This window comes from Arachis duranensis, chromosome 7, assembly GCF_000817695.3.
Source record: "Arachis duranensis cultivar V14167 chromosome 7, aradu.V14167.gnm2.J7QH, whole genome shotgun sequence".
In the NCBI taxonomy this organism is placed as follows: Eukaryota; Viridiplantae; Streptophyta; class Magnoliopsida; order Fabales; family Fabaceae; genus Arachis; species Arachis duranensis.
In genome coordinates this window covers 65314079-65336856 of record NC_029778.3, presented here as the reverse complement: position 1 = coordinate 65336856, position 22778 = coordinate 65314079, and the positions used below count along the sequence as shown (strand labels likewise).

The window sequence follows — 22778 nt, the reverse complement described above, 5'->3', positions numbered from 1 at the left end:
TGTATGCCATAACCACGTGATCCTAAACTCTTGTCTCTTTCAATTAACAAATGCGTTGTGTTTTTTAAGACCAAAACAGAAGGTATTTTATCTATGGACATTCATTATTACACTCAATTGAATTAAGATGTTAAAATAGAATTGTCTGGTGGGTTGGATTTAGAGCCTTCTAGTTAATGCCCATTCCCAAATGGGATGCCAAATTCGAAGTGGGTTTCCACTTTCTAGTTCATGTATGATTAATTTATTATGTTCATTCTTTCTATGTTGATCACTGTTTTAATTAATATTATCTTGCTTTCCCATTTCCCGTAATGGTTTTCTGTTGCTTTTTAATTAATTCTCTGAGCATCGGTTCTTTTGCATGATCCATGCCTTTCTCTCAAATCAACTGGTTTTCAGAGAATCTGATACGGAATATCATGGGTTTCAGTGTTCAAACATGTGTTACAATTTTCTATGGAACAAATTAAAATGAATTTTGTCTGTTAATTAAAAGACTAATCATTGGTTTTAGTACACTATCTAAGGATATAAAAATTCAATATATATACTTCAGAACTAGTTTTAAATTAAATCTCTTAGTAAAAGATGAATGCTAAGTTTATTTCTACTATTTGAACGTATGTATTTTAATTTTCGGATTTTAAAATTCTGGACTATTGTTTTCATATAAAAATAAAAAATAAATTTTACCAAATTCTCTTTAAAATAATACGTAACTTATCCTCTATAATTTATTAATTTTGGATTGATTGATATTTTAATCTAATTACTAATTATATTATAACTAGAGTTATTTAAATTTAATTAGAGTTAATATTTTAACTATAATAAATTTAATTTATAACTAACTCATTATTTAAAATGAATCATCATATAATATAATTTTTAAGAATATTAGCAGACAACTCCCTCTTCCAAATCTTCTTCCTCAGCTCGTTCAACAAAAAAAGAGAAGAAAACTCATAATGTATTCTTCACTCTCTCCCTCTCAAGATAACGGTCATCGTTCTGCTTAGATTAGATTTCTCATTCTCATTGGCATAGACCATCACTCACCCCAACATGCATATGTCTTTTACCCACTAAACCTTCTACCATTTCCATGTTCGTTACTCTCTTAATATCAAAATCTTTGGCCTTTCATCCGTTTTTAATTCTTTTTGCATTAATTTTTTTTATCGATTTCTTGTTGCAATCAGTCTATTTCATTTTTGAAAGAAAAAAGTCTACACAAAAAATATTATAATATAAACTATGAAAGAGTCAGTTATTTATTTTTTTCATCACTTTCTTTTTATTGAGGTTTATGTTTGAACCCTGTTCTGGATTCAATCTTTTTCACGGTTACAATTAATTGAATATCTATTATGGCTTCTTTTTTTTTTCTTTTGTTCAACAAGAAGATTTAGGGGAGAGGAGTTTGTTTATTGATACTATTAAAAATTATACAATGACCAATTACAATAAGTTAACTAGAACTAGAGTAAAAGATAAATCGATCCCGATTTTTCGATCTGCGAATATTTAAGTTTTTGAGAATTTAAAAATATATTTAAATTCCTGACCTTTTCAAAATTTGGACATATCGATTCCTAAGTCTAATTTATCCAATTTTAAAAATTCTCTCACTTGTGCATCCGTATCAATCATGTCAGTACAACGGGAGTCACGTTTGATTTTTCGTTGAGTCTGACAGATCCAAGTGAACATGAGAAATCAATGTCTAGATTTTGAAAAATGTCAGTGACTAAAATATATTTTCAAATTCTCAAAAACTTAAATGTCTGCGAATTAAAAGATCAATAACAAATTTATCCTTTTCTCTTAGAACTAATTCTATTATAGTTAAATTATTAATAATTCTAGTTAAATTTAAGCAACTTAAGTTACTAATATAATTAATAATTAGATTAAAATATCAATCAATCAAAAATGGATATATTACAAAAAATAAATTACCTATTACTTTACAAAAGATTGAATAAAATTCACCAAAATAAATATGTACTTAATTTCAACCAAGAATCAGTTATTTATATCAAAACATGCAAGATGCTTCGTATTTTTACTCTAAATTGATGGGACTGTGAGGCCAATTCATATTCCAATAAGTGACTCACAATGGCTATATTATATGAGTTGTGTTACGTACATAATTGTTTATGGTACATCTTTGTGACTTTGTATACACCTCTCAGTTTTAGTTATAAAAGTGAATATGATAAAAAACAATCAAAAGCAATAACTATGCACTATTTCATGTTGTTCATATTGTTCAAGATAATTATTATTTACCTAGTATTTTCTTTTCTAAAAATAGAGAAGTGTGTAAAACTTAAAGGTATTAGAAGGTGGTACAAGTATGATATTATTATAATAATTAATTAATATTAAATAAAATAAAATTTGACTATTTTTTTATCTTCTTAATATTACTATTCTCGTATTATATATATTGACTCAATTTGGTATTTGAGTTTTTATCCAAGAATCACTTTTGTTTTTGAAGTGTTAAAAATAATCATTTTAGTTTTGAGATTTTAACCGTAAATTAAGTTAGTCTCTCATATATTTTCGTTTCGATATCATCATTAATAAGGTATTGATACATATGGACCATCACAAAATAATTTATGACACATGACAATCACAATGTTAGCATGCCACTTATATTTAAAAGTTTGTCCTACCATTTTATTAGGCTAAGTTTGTTTATAGATACGAAACATTAAGATAGAAATATAAAATTATATTTGATAGATAAGATATAATTAAAAATATTATGTCTAAAAATATTGTATTAGTATATTTTATGTTTATTCTGACAGAAAAAATATAAAAATATTAATAAGAGATACAATTTTTTTTATTATTTTTATTAATTTTTTATAATTATATTTTTCTTTCTAAATCTTTTGAATGAAAACAAATGAAAATACATTAGACTTTCATAATTTGTTCTAGTTAATTACAAAATAAAATACAATAATACTAATTTTTGTGTCTCTATCATTTGTGTCTTATTCTTAGTGTCTTGTGTTATTTTATTCTTAAAACCAAATGCAACCTTAGCAATGTCAAAATAGAATCTATTCAAAAAAAGCAAATTTAGCTAACATGTGCCCATATGCCATATTTGGTTGATGTCTCAAAATAATAAAAATATAAATACAAATATATAAAAATACATAAATACAAGAAGACAATTTTTTATCTTGTTTGATAAGTTAGACAGAGTAGAATATATAACTCAAACTTTCACCAAAATATCAATTTTATCCTCACCGTTCTCCCACCACCATTATTTTTACCATTCTCCCTCACTCAGAATTATCATCAACCGTCAATGGCACGACCATCTTCAACCAAATACAAAACAACAATATTCTAATCTAAATTAAATTTAATACATATAAAATCAATAAAAAAATTCAATTTGATGCATCCCAAACAAATTCAAATTTTTAACAAAAAATAATTTAATGATAGGAGAATAGAGGAGAAAGGATGAGCAGATTAGAAGAGACGTTCTCCTTGCAGAAGATGAACGGCATCGCCAGAGAAAAAATGGAGGGAGACGCCGTCAAAACCCAAAGCCAACGACAAATCTAGATGACGGCCCGAATCCTGAGCCCATCGAGAAAGAAGAAGAATGAGCTAACGCGGTGGCTCTTGACAGAAGAGCAGTAGCGATCGACGGAGAATATGAACTCATATCTGACTTTCTGAGAAAGAGGGTGATGCAGAGAAAGAAGGCGAAATAGGTGAAGAGAAAGAATGAGAGAAAGGCAGTGGTTGGTGCTGCGAAGAGGAAGAGGAAAAGTGACGGTGATGGGCAGCGAAGAGTAAGAAGGGAAGATAGAGGATAGGGATGGCAACAGGTCCCCATGGGGGGCGGGGACATGTTCCTCATAAATCCATCCCTGTTCCCGTGACGGATAACGGGAACCCCGTATCCGCTGGGGATCAGAGTCACTGCGGATATCTACAGATTTAAAAAAAAAACTCAAAAACATTTAAAAAACAAAAAAATTAAAAAATAAAAGATAATTAACATTTAATATAGTCTAAACCCTAAACTCAGTATTATAATCCATTTTTCTATTTTTCCAGTAAGAAAACAAACTCCAAACCCTAAATCCAATTTCACAGCAACAAAATTCTCCAAACCCTAAATCCAATTTCACAGCAATAAAATTTATTTCTAAATCCAAATTTATCAATTAACAGAATTCAAACTGTAATCCTAAATCCAATTTCACATTAATAGAATTCAAACCATAGCAATTTCATCAATTAAAAATCAAAATATACATTAAAATGGCAGAGCAGAGGCAGACCAGAGGCGGAGGCGGAGAAGCTTTGAGCAGAAACCAGAAAGCAGTGAGCGACGCAGTGAGAGGATGAAGGTGAGCGGCAGCAGCTCTCCTCTGACGGCGACGAAGGCGAATCTCTCGTGAACGGCGTCGACGAAGACAACTCTCCTCTGGACGGTGACGAAAACTACGACAGTTCCCCTCAGGCGCGCGGCGTGAAGATGGCTCTCCTGTCCTCTGAACGACGATAAAGTAGTGACGGTTCTCTTCTCCTCAGACGCTCGGCGTGAAGACGGCTCTCCTCTCCTCTGGACACAGAGGCATGGCTGGTGATGACATATCTGAAGAAGCTGGTGATGGTAGAGGCATGGCTGGAGCAGCTTCGTTTTTGCAGAGTAGATGCGACAATGTGGGTGCAGCGGCAACACGGGTGTAGGCGGCGCCAACACTGTGAGAAGCAAACACAGAGCAACACCAGCGGCTCAATGAGAGGAAGAAGGTGAGTGGCTGCAAGGGAAGAAGGAAGAGGAAGAAAGACGGAGAGGGTGAGACCTGAGAGAGTGAGAGACTGAGACTGAGAGTGATCTGATGAGAGAGTGAGGGAGAGGCGTGAATTAGGTTTTTGTTTCCATCACACGCACACGCACACGTACGCGCACGTGCGCACACACACACACATATATATTATATAAGGATATTTATGTAATTTCATCCGTCCCACCAGAGAAAATTGCCATCCCTAGAGACGAAAGAGGACGATGCAGGTTGGATGGTGAGTGTTGGGCACCAAAGTACCTTTCGACGTAGTTGGGAGGAATGGTGAATGCCACAATGGGGTTTTGTTATGTGCTTGTGGAACTACACTTTTTTTTTGTCAGGTGGATTGGACAACCTCTAATCCTAGATATTCCAGGTGGATTGGATAACTCCCAATCCTAGGTATAACATATATTCACACACTCCTCACATACTTACTAATTTTTTTCTCCTCAGCTGCAGTCGATAGAAATTGAATCCAAGACCTTTCAGATGGGGAAGGAGAGGTATGCCATGTGAGTTAAGACTCATTGACGTGGATCTATATTTGAATGTGGTGGTGATAAACTTGGTTCTCAACTTTTTACTTCTCAACGTAGTTCTAGGCTTTTTGGCGATTCATTTTCATATGCGCGGTTTAAGCAAAGCAAAAGGAAAAAAAGAGAAAGAGGGTGGATGAAAACAAATATTAGGAGAGTATTTTAGTAACTTTAAATATATCAACTTTTATTTTTATCTTAAACAAAATATAATACTGAAATAGTTTTCTCATCACATCAAGTTACTACCACCCTAGAATTTGACCGCTCATAGTTAAATTTTAGTTTTTGGCAATGCGGTACTAAAAGGTATTTCCTTTCTCAATATTTCTATTTTGGCCAAATGTTTGAGTTACAAACATTACATCATGGGCTAACTACAAATTGGTAGAAGAGAAGCTTGATTTGGAGGCCCATATTGAAGTGGCCATTTCAACGTACGGAGACCAAAAAACAACGAAAATGAGCACTCTATTTGGAGGAGAAATATTTGCGTGGTTATGGCATATTCAGTTTATGTAATAACAATTAATAAATTAGTTAAATGAACTTTTTACGGTTTTAAAGTTCTCTACTTTTCTTACAGTAAATACATTGAATTTTTTTAAGAGTAAATCATCTAAAAAGAATATTTATGTAATTTTATCTATACAGGTATTATACAGGTATCGAGGAGTGGGTACTTCTCTCTCTTTTCTCGTTCCCGTCTCGTTTATTAAACGGATATCTGTCTTCTATTTTTGTAGAGAAAAAATGACCTTTAAATTTGTCCCCCGCAGATAAATTTTTGCAGATACTTGCCTCGCCAGAAAAAATTACTATCCCTAATAGAAGAGGAAGAATGAAAAATGGTGAATTACTAAAAAAGAGGAGTTGCAGAAAGGGAAGATGGAAAATGCATAAGAGAGGAGGAATGTGACAGGTTTGGAAGGATGCACATTTAGAATTTTAAAAATTAAATAAGAGTAAAAGAGTAAAAATTTAGTGTCTTACAAGTTATGTCTTAGTGTCTTAATTATTTAGAAATACACAAGTTTAATATTATTGTGTCCATCTATATTTTTTTGTGTCTATCTAAATAAATATTGTATCTCACTTAATTAAATGAGAGACGTATATTACTGTTGAAAAGACATGAACAACAATTAAAATTGCTATATTATTATTATTATTATTATTATTTCTCTCTCCTATATAAAGATGTCTCCCATTTTCCATCTGTCTCCTCCGTATATCAACCCTCCATCAATCCCATATGTAACTCCTTTCCCATCTGTGGTCCCATTTCATCCCTAACCTAACCAACTACTTCCACCGCCATTTTATATTATAGATAACAACATATCATTTCAGATAACCTTTCACATTTACAAACAACAAATTGGTAGAAGTAATGCCTAAATAGCTTCTCAAACTACTACACATATGCATTTCAGACTAAAATACAATGCAACCGAACTTTATTATCTTATTTTGTACATATATAATAATCTATTAATCAGTAGTAGCAGACTTTTAAATAGAATTTAAATTCAAAATGAATTAATCTTTGACTTGACGAATTAAAAAATACTATGAACAACTAGAAAATAAATCTTAGTTAATCACTAAATCGAATTCTAATTTGATACTATTAAAGATAAAAATTATTGGTATGTCTATTTCTATGATTTAAAATTTTGAAAAAAATAGTTTTATGATATAGTATTAAAATCATAACTAAAAATTTAGAGATCGATCTTTGTTTTTTTAAAAAAAAAACAGTATAAAATAAAAAAATAATACAAAATCTATATAAATTTAAAAGAGACTCTTATGTAAAAATATATTAAAAATATATCTATTTATATATTTTTTTATGAGGTTAAATTTTTGCCGGATATAATTCTCCTACTAAACTGGTTGCATTCTTGTTTAACATATGAACAAGTTTCTCAAAATTATTGCGGTACATATTTAGCTTATTGTCACTATCATCACCTACATTTAACCCAAATTGCAAATCTTTTATTTATACATATATATAGCTTGGTTACATGCACATGCTACGACCTAAATTTCCATGCCTATATTATATAGGACGATAAGTCTAGTAGTCCCAATATTTATATAATATACAAATTGTAATATGGAATTTCTGGTTTGATAACACATTCTTTGGTGTCCCATGCATTCATCCGCTTCATCTAACAAATATACAATGTGGTGACCCCATTTATGAAATTAATTGTTTGTTCCAACCTTTTTTGGCTGCATGCCCGTGATACAGGAACACGGAACGAGCAATAATAGAAGAGCATCGGAGCAAGATAATAATAATAATAATAATAATTCTATAAAATATATAATTATTTATGCGACTCCTTCTATTAATTTAAATTTTTTGAAGAAGTAATTTTATAGCATGAAATCAGAATTTCTATGAACAAAAATATAGAGTTTGATTCTTGTTAGATCCAAAATTAAAGTATTTAGCATATGATGATAAATTAAAAAAGAAAGAAAATTTATATAAAAATTTTAAACAAAATTTAAAAGAGACTCTTATTTGAGAAGATGTGTTAAAGATATAACTACTCTTTGACTTTTTTTTATTAACTTAAATTTTTTAGAGAAGTTGTTTTATGACAATGAGGAGTGTTAGGGACAACAAATTTTATGATTTGTAGCCATTAATTAATTATTATTAGTATTTTTAATAGTGTGAGATTTTATTAAATAGTGTGGAATTACTCATTTTTTTCTTTTGTTGGTTAAGTGCGGATCAAATTTTAATAAAAATGATGGCTCCTAGGCTTTCTCTTATGACAATTTTTATTGCACTGATAGTGTAATTATTTTACACGGTCGTCAAATTATATGTGTAACAAACATTATATAATTAATATAAAAAACAATTTTTTTTGCTGATACGGTGTAATGTAATTGATAGATTAAGATATGAATCAAAATTAAATTGATAATAATATAGTGTAGGGCGCATGTAATTAATTAGCTTAAAGGGAGAAAGAAAATAAAGTTTCCATGTATAGAAATGGAATGATAATAGAGGAGATGAAGTATATGGGTAGGCAATAAGGAATGTTTTCATACTTAGCTTGTCAATAGAGACAAAAGAGTGCTCAGATGAGACCCAAATAAAGAGAGAAAAGTAGGGGGATAGAAAAGACATTAGGGGTTGTGGTGTGTTCCGAATAGAACGGGTTGGGAAGTTTGAAACATTATGCATGCATGGCGTGATCATACCACAAGCAGTGCAAACAATTCATGCCTTCCCAAAAGGAAAGGAAATAAAATAATATTCTCTCAATGCTTCGAGTTTAGAAATGTTCGGCATCACTCTAGATAGGATTTCTCTCTATACTAAAACCACCATATCAATTTTTTTTTAAATTATTTTATTAATTTTAAATTTTAGATTTTAAATTTTAAATTTTTAATTCTAAATTGTAAATTATAAATCCTAAAATAAAATTGACTAATATTAATTAACTAAAAATTAATCACTTATATTTTCTCTTTACTAAAAGTTTGTCACTAGTATCATATATATGTATATGTGTGTGTGTTAGGGTTTTTACATAAAGATTGGAATTCATGCATACATCTATAGTAAATAAATCAAATGAGCGCGGCTCAGCTTTTACCTAACAAATCTAAATATGGATTATTATTGGAGGATACTTCCGTAAAGATGTGTAAAATGTTTTTCTATAAAGATATTTATGTATTGTATTATTATTGGACGTATTAATGAATTAATTATTTTTTAATTTCTTAATAAATTAAAATAAAACTGATATTTTTTATAATAATAACAATAAACTCAATTTTTTTAGAGATTTAATTGTATTTTTAAATTTTTAAGGATTTAAATATCCAAAAAATAAAAAATCAGGAACATAATTATTTTTTTATCAAAAAAATTAAAGATATTCGGTTTAGATGGTATAATTCGATCGGATCAAATTGGGTCTAATAATTATAATGTAGATAATTTGGTTTATTATTATTATTACTATAATAAATTAATTTTATTCTGGTTTATAATAAAAAAATAAATTATTAATCAATTTAATAAAAATGTCTAATAATAATATAACATGTATAAATATTTTAAAAAAAGATATTTTTAGCGTTTTTATTAAAATAGCCCCTTTATTATAAAAATCCATCGAAAAACAGTTAGCTTTCTAGATAGGGTATGATTTTTTTTGTTTAAAAAAAATTCTAACTTAAACTATATACATTTTGTTTATAGTAAATATTTAGTATAGCGATTAAATATACACTGTACGTTGATTATTCATTACATTAATGATTTGAAAGTTTGTTACAATCCTATTCACTGACAATATTGTTACATAAAATTAATAGGTAGATATTATAATAAAAATTTTATGATTATCTTTGTATAAAAATATATCTTTTTTATTATTAGATAATAAATTATAAAATTTGATTTTATATGTTATAAAAATATTATTTTTTTAATTATATTCAAATAAATAAAATATATTTTTATTATAAAATTTTTTATAAAAAAATATTTTTAACATCTTTATTTGTATAAGTGCCAAATTAATATGCTCATTCCATTTCAAAACCCAGTAGTATTCCATGTCACATCAAGCAACGAGGATAAGAATAATCAAAATAGTTTTTATTTAAAATAAAACAAAACTTGTTATATTAAACCATCATATTTTTTAAAAATTAAATTATGACGAGTGTTGCTAACGACAATTATTAACGCTCAAAATTAAAATAGCAACAAGCCTATAATTCATTATAGTTTATTTCTTTTCTCAAACAGTTGGTATCATTGACAATCCACGTCACCACAAAAAAGAAGAAGAAAAAGTAATTATTAAACTCAATCCTTCATCATAACGAAAACAATAAAATTCTATTTTTTTATTTTTTATAATATCTCAAAAATAAAAAATAAAAAACACAAGCTCCCAAGATTGTCTTCTATATATCCACTTGTCAATTTAAGAATTAAAGTTGCATTAAACAGAAACTTACAAAAGATAGTAACAATTAAAATAACATATATACTACACATTTAAATAATATTGTCTTTTAAGTCCAATTAAATATATTTAATACTAATAAAAACTACCTTTATTAAAAAGAGCGAAATTACACATGTATATATCTTTTTTTAACTAAGTCATCTTCTCTTTTTTCTGTTCCTTCTCTTTCTCTTTTTTCGCATATTTTCTCCTCATCGTTATTCTTTTGTTGCTATTATTATTATTGTTATTGCAGTAGAAGGTGAGGAGAAAGAATTTTAAATTGTGCAGGACAATAAGTCTAAATATACCTTACACTTCTGAACCAAAATTATATAATGATTGCGAGACAATTAACTCAGAAATGAACCAAAATTACATAATTGATTGCGACACAATTAACTCGAAAAGAAAGAGAAGCAAAGAACAACAGTATAAAATTTGGAAGTGTGAGAAGCAATGGATGTTAATAACAATTATTTTTAACATGAACTTAGAGATTTTTGCATGTGAAGTTCAAGTTCAACTGAAAAAAATTTAACTATAACAGAGGAAAATATTTTAAAAAAAAGGCCTTTCAGAAAAAAGGAGTATATTCATGATATCTTATATTAAATTCATCATTCATATCAGAACTGTTTGAGAGATTTCATTTTCTAGGGTTGTGAAGGTTGATGAAATGCTTTTTTTTCTGTCTTTATAGAATACTTGAAAAATATTCATTATATTTATTATTTCTTGTTATGTTTTTTTCTATTTAATTTTACTGATTTTCTAAGACTTTGTCCAAGAGGTAAACTCAAATTTAACACATAAACTCATAAATTGTGTTAAATTTGAGTAAATCAAGAAGAATTTTGAAAAAATGAAATAAGAAGGAGAAGATGAAGAAGAAACAGATGAAAAAGAAGAAGTAGTAGAAGATGATGAGAAAGAGGAGAAAGAGTTTTGAATTGTGCAGGACAACGAGTCCAAATGCACCTTAATTCACTCAGAAATAAACCAAAATTATATGATGATTGTGATACAATTAACTCCGAAATTAACTAAAATTACATAACAATTGCGACACAATTAACTCGGAAATGAACAGAAAATTTACCATAACGATTGCGACACATAAACTCAGTTCAAAAACAAGCACACAAACAAGACTGAATCATGAACAAAAACACATCCAAAAAATCAATTTTGGATCAGACAACATCATTAACATGTTTCTTCTTCTTTTTTGTTTGATATTTTCTTCTCTTTTTCTTGGTTTTATTCCTCTCAAGAGAGTAAATCAAAAAATATTTTGAGAGAATGAAATAAGAAGGAGAAGATGAAGAAGAAAAAGATGAAAAAGAAGAAGAAGAAGCACAGTAAAAGATGAGGAGAAAGAGTTTCAAATTGTGCAAGACAATGAGTCTAAATGTATCTTAATTTACTTAGAAATGAACCGAAATTATATAATGATTGCGAAACAATCAACTCAGAAATGAACCGAAATTACATAACAATTGCGACACAATTAACTTAGTTCGAAAATAATCACACAAACAAGACTGAACCATGAACAAAAGCGCATCAAAAATCAATTTTGGATCATACAACATTATCAACATGGCAAAAATTTAACAATAACAATAACACCGATAACGATAACAATAACGACGATATGTATAAGAAGAAGATGATAACGATAACGATAATGATGATGATGGTGATGATGATAATGAAGGAGGAGAAGGAAAAGGAAGGAGATGAAAAAATTCAAATAAAAAAAAAAGGAGAATGAGGTGGTGGTAGTGTTAGTGATAACAATAATAAAAGAGAAAGATAAAGAAGAAGTAACGAGAGACGCTCATAAATTTAAAATACTTGGTTAGATTTAGTTATTAGGGTTATGATTTGGATGTAAAATTTTATTATTAAAATAATAACATTAGAAAGACAAAAAATAATTAATTTCATAAATAGTTTAAATTTATTTTATTTAATATTTATTTATTATATAATATATTAAATAAAATCAAAAATAATAAATTTTAAGAATTTTTAACTAATATTTTTAGTTATTAAATATTTTTATAATTAAAAATATTATCCACTTCCCATTAATAAGCAAGCTAGTTAAAGCCCACTATTTAGTGGCATCATTATCATTAATGAAGACTTGTCATCGTTTTAATTTGACGGCTGAATCAAACCATTAAAGAGAATAAATGCACTATGTCTTTCTCCTTTTTTTTTTTTGGGTATATTTCTCCTTTTTTAATTACACCGCCTAAAGATAAGATTGGACCTTGCCTCATGCTTCCCATCCACACCCAAAGGTTCAGAAAAAGCTTCATTAACTCATAAATCATAATACTCTTCGGATGCTATACATACCCAAATTGTTTTTCCCTTCTATTAAACATAATTAAATTAATACATATTCTTTCGTAAAAGCCCGTCAAGGTTGTGTTTTGATAGATAAAAATAGTTAAATAATTTGATATTTGGTTAAATTATTATTAAATAATTTTTAATTATTAATTTTATATAAAAATAATTGTAATTTTTGTCTTATTAAAATTTTTAAAATAGATTATTAGAGATATAATTATTTATGTGTCTTTTTGTATTTATTTAAATTTGTGGAAGAAATAGTTTTATAAAATGATATTAGAATTTTTATGATCAAAATATTTAGAATTTGATCATTGTTATCTCTTAAAAGAGAAAAAAATAGTATAAAATAAATAAAAAGAAAAAAACCTATAAAACAAATTAAACAAAATTAAAAGAAACTCCTACTTAAAAGACATGTTAAAAATATAACTATTGATATATTTTTTTATCCATTTAAATTTTTGGGAGAAACAATATATTTCTTATTGGAAGTATTCCTGATTCCATTGATAATGAGTGAGGCCAAATAATTTAATCGGAGTTGTTGCTGAACCATACCACATAGTTCCAACAACAACAAAAATTACAAAAAATACAGCAACAATACTACTAGAAAGGACGGTTTCAATGTTTTTCATACGCAATCCTTTGTATAGACGTTGGGGTGGACGTACATTAAGATGAAAAAGACCGGCCAATATACTCAATGTCCCTGCTGCAATATGACGAGAGACTATTCTCCCGAAAACAAAAGAAACAAAACCTTTTACATTCCATGTGAGATTTATGGATTGAACTCTTTCGGTTAGTCCATAAAAATCGGACACCCATATCCCAAAATCATATAATTCTGTTACATAAAATGCGTCAAAACCAAAACAAGCCACCTCTACAAGAAATAAATGAATTCCAAAGATTTTTAACAAATTCAAAGAGAATTTGTCTGTACGTTCATAACTGTGTTACGACGTAAACAAAAAATTTGATTTATTTATATATCGAGCATAATTTTTTTGTTTTTTTTCTTTTAAATGAATTTTTCATCCTATGTTTATATTTCAATCTTTAAAATAAAATTTAACATTAGCACAAAGACTAATAAACATTTAGTTTAATAATAAGCACAAGAAGTTTTATTGATTCGAAAAAGATTTATTATTTGTTTGTCTAATGAGGGAGTTAATCTTTTTTGGTCAGTAATTATTCAACAAAAAGTTGAAACCCAATTTTTTTTAAAACCAAAACAAAAAAGAAAAAAGAAATAAAAAAGAATGATAAAATTTACTAAATATTATTGAAAAAAAGTTAACTCTTAAAACTTTTTTTATCGTTGTCATTGTATAATATAATCCTGTTCGATTTATGTAAGACTATTATAGTTTGTCTGGTAAAATTTTTAATAAATCAAAATGATTATGTATTTACATTGTCATAGTTTAAAATATGAATATAAATATTTAGGTTTATCCTTAATTAAATTATATTAATGTATATCAAATTCTATTGATGATCAAAATTTTCTCTCTATTTATATTTTTCATTGTTACTTTAAATTTAAAAATTATTTTATCAAATATAATTAATATTATTTATATTTATTAAAAATTATTTTTATTTTAATTTACCAAATATAAATATTACTAATTTTAGAACGTTATCCTTCAAAAACCAATTTTGATAAATTATTTTAAAAAAACAATAGTTTTACTAAACTCACCCTATATTATCTGATAAGAGAATATTTGGGATTTTGAAAAAACAAAAACTATAATTTGACAAGAGAAAAAATTAACAAGGTCGGTTAACCCAGCACTCCATACAGGCATTTGTTTCGTTTAAGTTTGATCTTTCTTTTACATTTATTTTTTTGAAAACTTTAGCCTTTCCTTATTATTTTATACTCTAAAATTGTATAGCAATGTCGTTCAACACATTTTATGAGTGACACATTCCAAATTCAACAGTAGGGGCCCAAACTTTTCATGCATAAATACCCACTAACTCTTCACCCTCTTCCCCCCAAAATTATACAACACAATTCCTTTGTTATTATTGTTTCTCCCCAACACAAACATTATATAGACTTATTAATAGTTAATACATACATATATAACATAAATCACCTTTTTGATTCTCCTTATAATCATGTGTAATCCCAAGCCATCTTCAGCATCCACATTTCTTTGTCCCACAAAAACAACCATCCTCATCACTCCCCATTCCAAAGTTGTCGATCATCTTCCAAGCAATGATCTTCATAGATGGCCAACTCCTAACGAGGTAAATTAAATTGAACACAAAGTTAAGAAAAACAGTAATAATGTAATGAACTGTAATAAGCATTTATATATTTTTGTGTGCATCAGGCTTTAGAAGAAATCAAAGAGATAGGAAAAATATGTGGACCAACAGCAATGACAGGATTACTCTTATATTCAAGAGCTATGATCTCCATGGTTTTCCTTGGATACCTTGGAGAAATGGAGCTTGCAGGAGGTTCTCTGTCCATAGGCTTCGCCAACATCACCGGCTACTCTGTCATCTCCGGCTTAGCCATGGGCATGGAACCCATTTGCGGCCAAGCCTACGGCGCTAAACAATGGAAGATTCTCGGCTTAACGCTTCAGCGCACGGTGCTCCTCCTCCTCTCAACTTCGCTTCCAATTTCATTCATGTGGATAAACATGAACAGGATCCTCTTGTGGTTTGGTCAAGATCATGAGATTTCTTCAATGGCGCAAAGATTCATTCTTTTTTGCATACCGGATCTCTTCTTGCTCTCACTTCTTCATCCATTGAGAATCTACCTCAGGACTCAGAGCATTACAATGCCCGTTACTTATTGCTCCGCCATCAGTGTTCTCCTCCATCTTCCTCTCAACTTCCTCCTTGTCGTTCACCTCAACATGGGTATTGCAGGTGCGCTCCTTACAAAACATCACAATTTATTGTTTTTGATTAACATTTTTAATTATTAATTCAAATTTTTTATCCATATTTTTAAATATTGTTGACTAACTATTGACCAGAAATAATAAATTTTACTGATAAAATATAACCTTGAAGTCATATCAATACTAATAAAAAGTTTTAATATATATTTTGTATTTTGATAGTACATTTTATAAGAATAAATAATTTAGTGGGTAATGGCAGAAAGATCAAACATTGAATACTAACCAAAATTTGACAGGGGTGGCGACGGCGATGGTCTTAACGAATCTGAACCTCATTCTGTTCCTTTCATCCTTCATCTACTTCTCCGGCGTGCATAGAGAGTCATGGGTGCGGCCAAGCATGGAGAGCCTAAAAGGCTGGTCTTCGCTGCTGGCGATGGCGATCCCAAGCTGCGCCTCTGTTTGCCTGGAATGGTGGTGGTACGAATTCATGATTATGCTGTGCGGCCACTTGGCTAACCCAAAAGCCACCATCGCCTCCATGGGAATCCTCATCCAAACAACGTCACTCGTATATGTGTTCCCATCTTCTCTCAGCCTCGCCGTCTCCACCAGAGTTGGCAACGAGTTAGGCGCAAACCGGCCCCACAAGGCTCGCATTTGCATGTTGGTGTCCCTCTTCTGCGCCGCCGCCCTCGGCCTCGCCGCCATGGTTTTCAACTCCCTCATGAGACACCAGTGGGGAAGATTCTTCACTAATGACCCTCAGATTTTAGAGCTCACTTCCATAGTGCTACCAATCGCGGGGCTTTGCGAACTTGGGAACTGTCCGCAGACCACTGGCTGCGGAGTTCTCAGGGGAAGCGCAAGGCCCTCGATTGGCGCAAACATTAACTTAGGATCGTTTTATTTGGTCGGTATGCCTGTGGCTATTTTTTTCGGATTCGTTGCTAAAATGGGATTTCCCGGCTTGTGGCTTGGGTTACTTGCTGCGCAAGGCTCATGTGTGGTTCTCATGATGCTTGTTCTGTATAGAACAGATTGGAATGTTGAAGTGCAAAGAGCCAAAGAACTCACAACAAAATCAGATTCAGAGTCTATTAATAATAATAACACCATCAACAACAACAACAACAAGAGTTGTTGTAGTGGTCATGGTGATGCTTGTCTTGAGGAGATTGTTATAACTAAAATTGATGATGATGGTGCTGATGATTTTCCAAAGATTTGTTCACTTGAAACAGATCCACTCCTCAGAACCACTACAAAACATACTGTAAATTAGTAAACTAGCTTTTTTTTTCTTTTTTTTTTAATTTTATTTGACCCACATTTTTTCTGTCTTCATTTAATGAAATGTACTGTGGCGTAGAAAAAAGAATTCCCTATTTTTCCTTTGTTCTTTTCTCCTTTATTATTTCTCTTTTCTTTTCCACATTGTCCTAATAATAATAATAATAATAATAATAATAATAATAATAATAATACAATTGAGAGTGAAGGAGAGGACAAAAATGATTTGCTACCTAACTATGGTGATGTTCTTCTATAAGAGGGGAGAAAAAGGATTTTAAAAATTTCCAACCTTAAAGTGGAAAATTAATCTCTTGTACCATGAGTTGTTTGTTTGCCTATAAAATTTAAGGGTTTATGTTTAAAGTTTTCAGTCATATTAAATTATAAATAATAGACTAAACCACCAAAAATATTTATGATAGATTGATTTGCGGACAAGAATAATTATAGAAGATCATAACAACTAAAATGTCTATAATTGTTGAGTGTCCTTTGTCAAATGTGATCAAATGGGGAGCGGATCCTTTCTAGTGGGAAAAAAATTAGATAGTATCCAATGTATAATCTCACTATTCATTGTTCTCTCTCTTATATTAATTTCTAGTCCCACTTATAGAATTAAAGGTGAGAGATCACACTTTATTCTCTCCAGTAGAAAAATAAAAAGAGATGATCCATTTCCGACCAAATGTTAGAAAAGTTTGTTAAACTATGTGATGTGTTTATGACCATTCTAATGTGGCAAAAAAAAATTTTTTAGGTGGATTTTTTTTTGGTGAAAATTGTATTTATTTAATTAATTAAAAGAAAATTACTTACTCCTTCAAATTGCAATTAAATGTAGAATAAGAAGTGCTCCTCTTTTTGAGTGCGAAATTTAACCATGTTTTAATAGAACAGTTTTCGACATTTTTCTTTTCTAATGTATTCTATTTTTTTATTTCTGCGACAACATTGATCTCGAGTATCGTCTTCACAATGACATTGAAGAGGGAGGTCGTAACTTTTTCAACAGACTGTGTTCAGAGGCAAGCTCTGCCATATTTGAAGGCTTTTGAGAGGTAATATTTTTATAAACAAAGTGATTCAATGACTATAAGTCTATAACCTTTAAGTTAGAAGAGTTCTTCGTTCAATATGAAAAAATTAGGTTAGTTGTTGTTAATAAATTTACGATAGGATTTGGTTTTGCAATAACTTCATGCTAAGTTTATTTAGAATTATGTCTAATTTAATTGTAGGTCAAATCACATATAAAATCTAAATTTGTTAATTGCTCAAACATATTGGAGTTATTAAGTTTACTTAAAATTATGTCTAATTTAATTTTAAGTCACTACCACATTGGATCCATCTCCAAATGTGCCAATTACACTACAAGTGCCACCACTAGTTAGGATACTAACCACCATAAAAAAGACAACGAAGAGATCCACCAAAAAGCCTCTTCCATTACAACCCACCAACATTAGGCCACCATCGAGCACTCAGACCCTTTTGTCTCGGACTCCAACTTTGAACTTCTCAGCCATCCGATGCATCTATCAGATCATTCATTGTTTCCCCACATACAATGCAAGGAGTTAGTGCAGGCATAATTTTCATGTTCGCATAGTTTATGCCAATATCAAGATCACAACTTATACCAAGGTGGCCAGTTTCTGGATGGATTAAGTACGATTTTGGTCTCTAAGGTAGGGGCTGAAAATTTTTTTCGTCCCCGACCTTTTTTTGTCTACAAAATGGTCTCTAAAGTTTAACTTAGTTTCAAAATCGTCATTCGGACAAAAATACCCTCTCTTTCTTTCCCAAAATCAACAGAAGCATAACCAGAAGCTGAAGCAAACCCAGAAGTTGAAGCAGAAGCAGAAATAGAAGAAACACCAATGAAATAACAACAATGAATAATGGAATCAGAAAAACAACAACAACAACAACAAAAGCAACTAGAAGCAAAAGAACAACAACAATAATGAATAATAGAAATATTAAGAAGAAACATCAGAAAATCATCATCATCATCGTCAAGAACCCAGAAAAATAAGAACCCAGAACTCAGAACTCAGATTTCACAAACGACCACTACCACCTCCTCTTCGATGACGACGAACATGAGGACACGGGCCAGACGAGGGCGCGGCGCTGTGGTGCGGCAAGACGAGGGCGACGGTGAGGCGACGATGACAACACCCCCGTGATACCCTTTCCCCTTCCCCGTTTAACCCATTTTTTTTAATTAGAGGTATTTTTGGAATAAAAATTAAAAATTTGGTGAAAATGACGATTTTAAAATTAAGTTAAATCTTAGGAACCATTTTGTAGGCAAAAAAAGGCCGAGGACAAAAAAATATTCATCCCCTATCTTAAGGACCAGAATCGTACTTAACCCTTCTGAATTCAAACCACTCAAAACATTTACTACTGTGCAAGGCACAGCCAATAGGTTATCTAGTGGGAGCAGCAACTCAACATCAAACTAAAATGAGCATTAACAGTCATTATCATGTTTTTTTATTCTATATTTATATAATTTACCTTAATACTTTACTAATTAGGATTAGGTATGTTTAACTATTTTTCTTTTAGATAATCATGTATTTTGGTATGCTATATATACTATTTAAACTCCTATTGATGTAGCTTCTAAAAACTTTATGAATGCTTATGGTTGTTTTCATTATTTGGTAAAATTTTATGAATGATTATGTAGATTTTCTAGTATATATTATATTAGCTTCTAAAAACTTTATGAATGCTTATGGTTGTTTTCATTATTTGGTAAAATTTTATGAATGATTATGTAGATTTTCTAGTATATATTATATTATAACATTGATGTTGTTATGATTAACTAATTACTTAACTCAGAATGCTTAATGAATGTTATAAAAAAATAACGGTTGCTGAGAATCGGGTGGAATACAAATGCAATAAAAAGCAAATAATTCATTCCATTTAAACATAAATTACATTATTTTTCACTAGCACAAAATGCTTAGATCCTACACCCAAACTATTTGCTATGCATAAACCTTGCACTCAAACTTTTCAATTACTTGTATATCACCATTATAAACAAGAAAAGTGTAAATTGCAACAACAATCCTAAAGATACTGACACAAATTATACTCTCATAACTTTAATTTCACTTTTAATCTTCTTCTCAATCTTCATGGCTGTGTTAATACTTCTTTTACTGTGGTCTATTAGAGCATTCGTCACATCTTGATTAGCAACACCATATTTATGCTCACTGATTCTTCTAATCAAAGACTTTGTTAACCCTTGCCATCCCCATCAATTTCATCAACCCAAACAAAGTAATTGCAATCTCGACTCCACAAAAATAAAAAAATCAGAGATACAGAAAACTTTACACTTGTCTAATTGTCATAAATAACGTTTCATACCTTTTCGAATAAACCATCTTCCAAAATTAGCAATCGTCACAAATTTTAACAAGACAACATACTCATCACACTAACATCTTTCAATCAGAATTTTTTTCTTTTTTATCTTTTCATGTGAAGCTCCTGAAAAGCTACTACTTTCGTTTGTAATTACTTTTTTTCTTTGACATTGCTCAATTTCTTCTTGCAAAAATTGAGTTTCAACAAAGAACAAAAAATTAGGGTTCATATTGTCTCCAAATAATACTTAGCAACACATGCTATTGTGAAAGAAAATTGACCATATAAACCACTCTGTTAAGACTACATCATGTTTAGTTAATTTTGTACACGAGATTAAACTTTTACAGATATGTCATGAGTTATGATTTTCTATGATTATTCTTGTTAACAAATCAATTTTTTTTATAGATATTAGTTTAGTCTAAATATTATATTTTTGTTTTAGTTTCGTATTCTTAATCAATAAAAAAGTTAATAATTTAAATTTTAAAACACTAAAATAACTTGAAATTTACTAACAAAAATTTGTCCGACAAACATTTATTGACGCTTTGATCTTCAATAAAATTAATTACCGACGCTTTTACTATCAGTAAAACCATCGGCAATATCGAATTTTAGTGCTTGTAAATAAATTGTGTGTTTATGAGCATCTTATTCTTCTTATTCTCCATTCATTCCATCTTGTTACAGAAAAGCCAATGAAACTATATAATATTTATTATTTAAGTCATGCATGGAAACTGGAAAGGGAAAAAGAAGGAAAGAAAACTGCTCCTCATTCCTAAATCCTAACTTCACATAATCATTGGATGGAAAACGTTATACATTATCTAATTATAGTTTTTCCTTGTTTCACATAGCGCTCGCACATGCACATGCACATGCACATGCATATGCAGTAGCAGAGTGGAGAAGAGTGTAATAATGGCAATGGCATTGCGTACAAAGCCAAAGTTGATTGGTACAACGGGCAATAGACGACTTTGATATTTTATAAAAAAAAAAAGGTAAACTACTTATCTTTTATAATAAAAGAATTAAATATAATAAATATTTTCAATAAATAGAAATAAAATTCATCCACCAAATTTACCAGTCACATATTTTTGTAAATTTATTCATATTATTTTATATATTTTTATTAAAACAATCAGCTATCAGAATATTCAAACATTTTACAATAAAAGAAAAACTAATTTTTTATAGCAATATCTTCAAATTTTTTCATAAATACCACATAGATATTCATGTATATTGACTCATTGTTATGTGACCTTTTGTATTCATACAGTATAGTTATCTCTATAAATACTTAAAGAATAAATACATTTTCTAATCTAGTAAGATCACAATATATTTTTTACGAAAATAAAACTGCATTTAGATTTTTTTTATAAGAAATTTTTAGTTTTTTTTGAAATAGAAAAATTTAGGTTTAAAAAGAGAAATTGAATAAACCCAAAAATGTCTGTACGGTAAGAAAAAAAAATGAAAGTGCTTGGAAATAGAGAGACAGAGACAAATGCACACAAAAACAGAGGCATGATGAAAACAGAGAAAAAGGGGCAGAGAATAGTCACAATAATTGGTTATTAAGAGAAGTATCTAATAAAAGGAAAAGGTGTGTTATGGGAAAGGGGGGCCTGGTTTAAAACTGTTGGAGCAAACAAATCCTTCTATTATTGCATATGTGTACTTCTCATAAAACAACAAAAATAAATTGTTTCAGTTCAGTGCCCTCTCTGCAATTTTGCATTATCAACTCAATTGGCCCTCCACCTCAGGCTACCCTCCAATTCTTTTTTTCTTCATATCACTATTACCAAACACCACTTCAAATGACTTTTCTGACCATTATATTCAAAACAAAAAACTCTTCAAAGCTTCTTATGTACAAAATTCATTAAATATTTTTACAACTTTTTATAATGAAGTACATTTAATGCGCTTAATGGAATATTTATTTTAATGAATTTAATCTCTGACTAAAATTTACCTTTGAACATATTAGTCTTTTAGCATATGATAATGTATTACATATTTTCAAATAAAAAATGGAGAATCAATTTTTAAGTAGTCAAATTTGGCTAATTCTTTTTATTGTAAATTTAATTTTTTTTTACTTTTATTTTTAGAGAATTTAAAATTTAGAATATAAAATTTAATATTTAAATTTAAAAAAATTGACTGATATTAACTACAAAAAATAACTCGTTAATTAAATTCTTTTATCATTTGAGAAATTTGTCCTACATGGTTTTGGTCAAAGGCAAAACTAGGGTTACGCTTTTATCATTTTTTATATATAAAAATGCAAATAATTTTGACATAAATTAAAAAAAATCTTTTCAATTTTTTTAATTAATATTA

At 29.5% G+C, this 22778-nt stretch overlaps 1 protein-coding gene across 1 annotated transcript; it reads left to right on the top strand.

Annotated features, from left to right (window-relative positions):
- The first annotated feature begins 14725 nt into the window (after positions 1–14725).
- On the top strand, positions 14726–17141 carry LOC107459399 (protein DETOXIFICATION 48-like). Its single transcript, XM_016077634.3, has 3 exons — positions 14726–15078; positions 15165–15717; positions 15992–17141. Exons 1-3 carry the CDS (start codon positions 14944–14946, stop codon positions 16978–16980), a joined length of 1677 nt encoding a protein of 558 aa, XP_015933120.1. The 5' UTR covers positions 14726–14943; the 3' UTR covers positions 16981–17141.
- The last annotated feature ends 5637 nt before the right edge of the window (positions 17142–22778 follow it).

Excerpts from the sequence above, each read along its gene's own strand:
- LOC107459399 (XM_016077634.3), top strand. The coding sequence starts at position 14,944 with ATGTGTAATCCCAAGCCATCTTCAGCATCCACATTTCTTTGTCCCACA. Across the intron at positions 15,079-15,164 it reads GATGGCCAACTCCTAACGAG|GCTTTAGAAGAAATCAAAGA; the intron begins GTAAATTAAATT and ends TGTGTGCATCAG. Across the intron at positions 15,718-15,991 it reads CCTCAACATGGGTATTGCAG|GGGTGGCGACGGCGATGGTC; the intron begins GTGCGCTCCTTA and ends AAAATTTGACAG.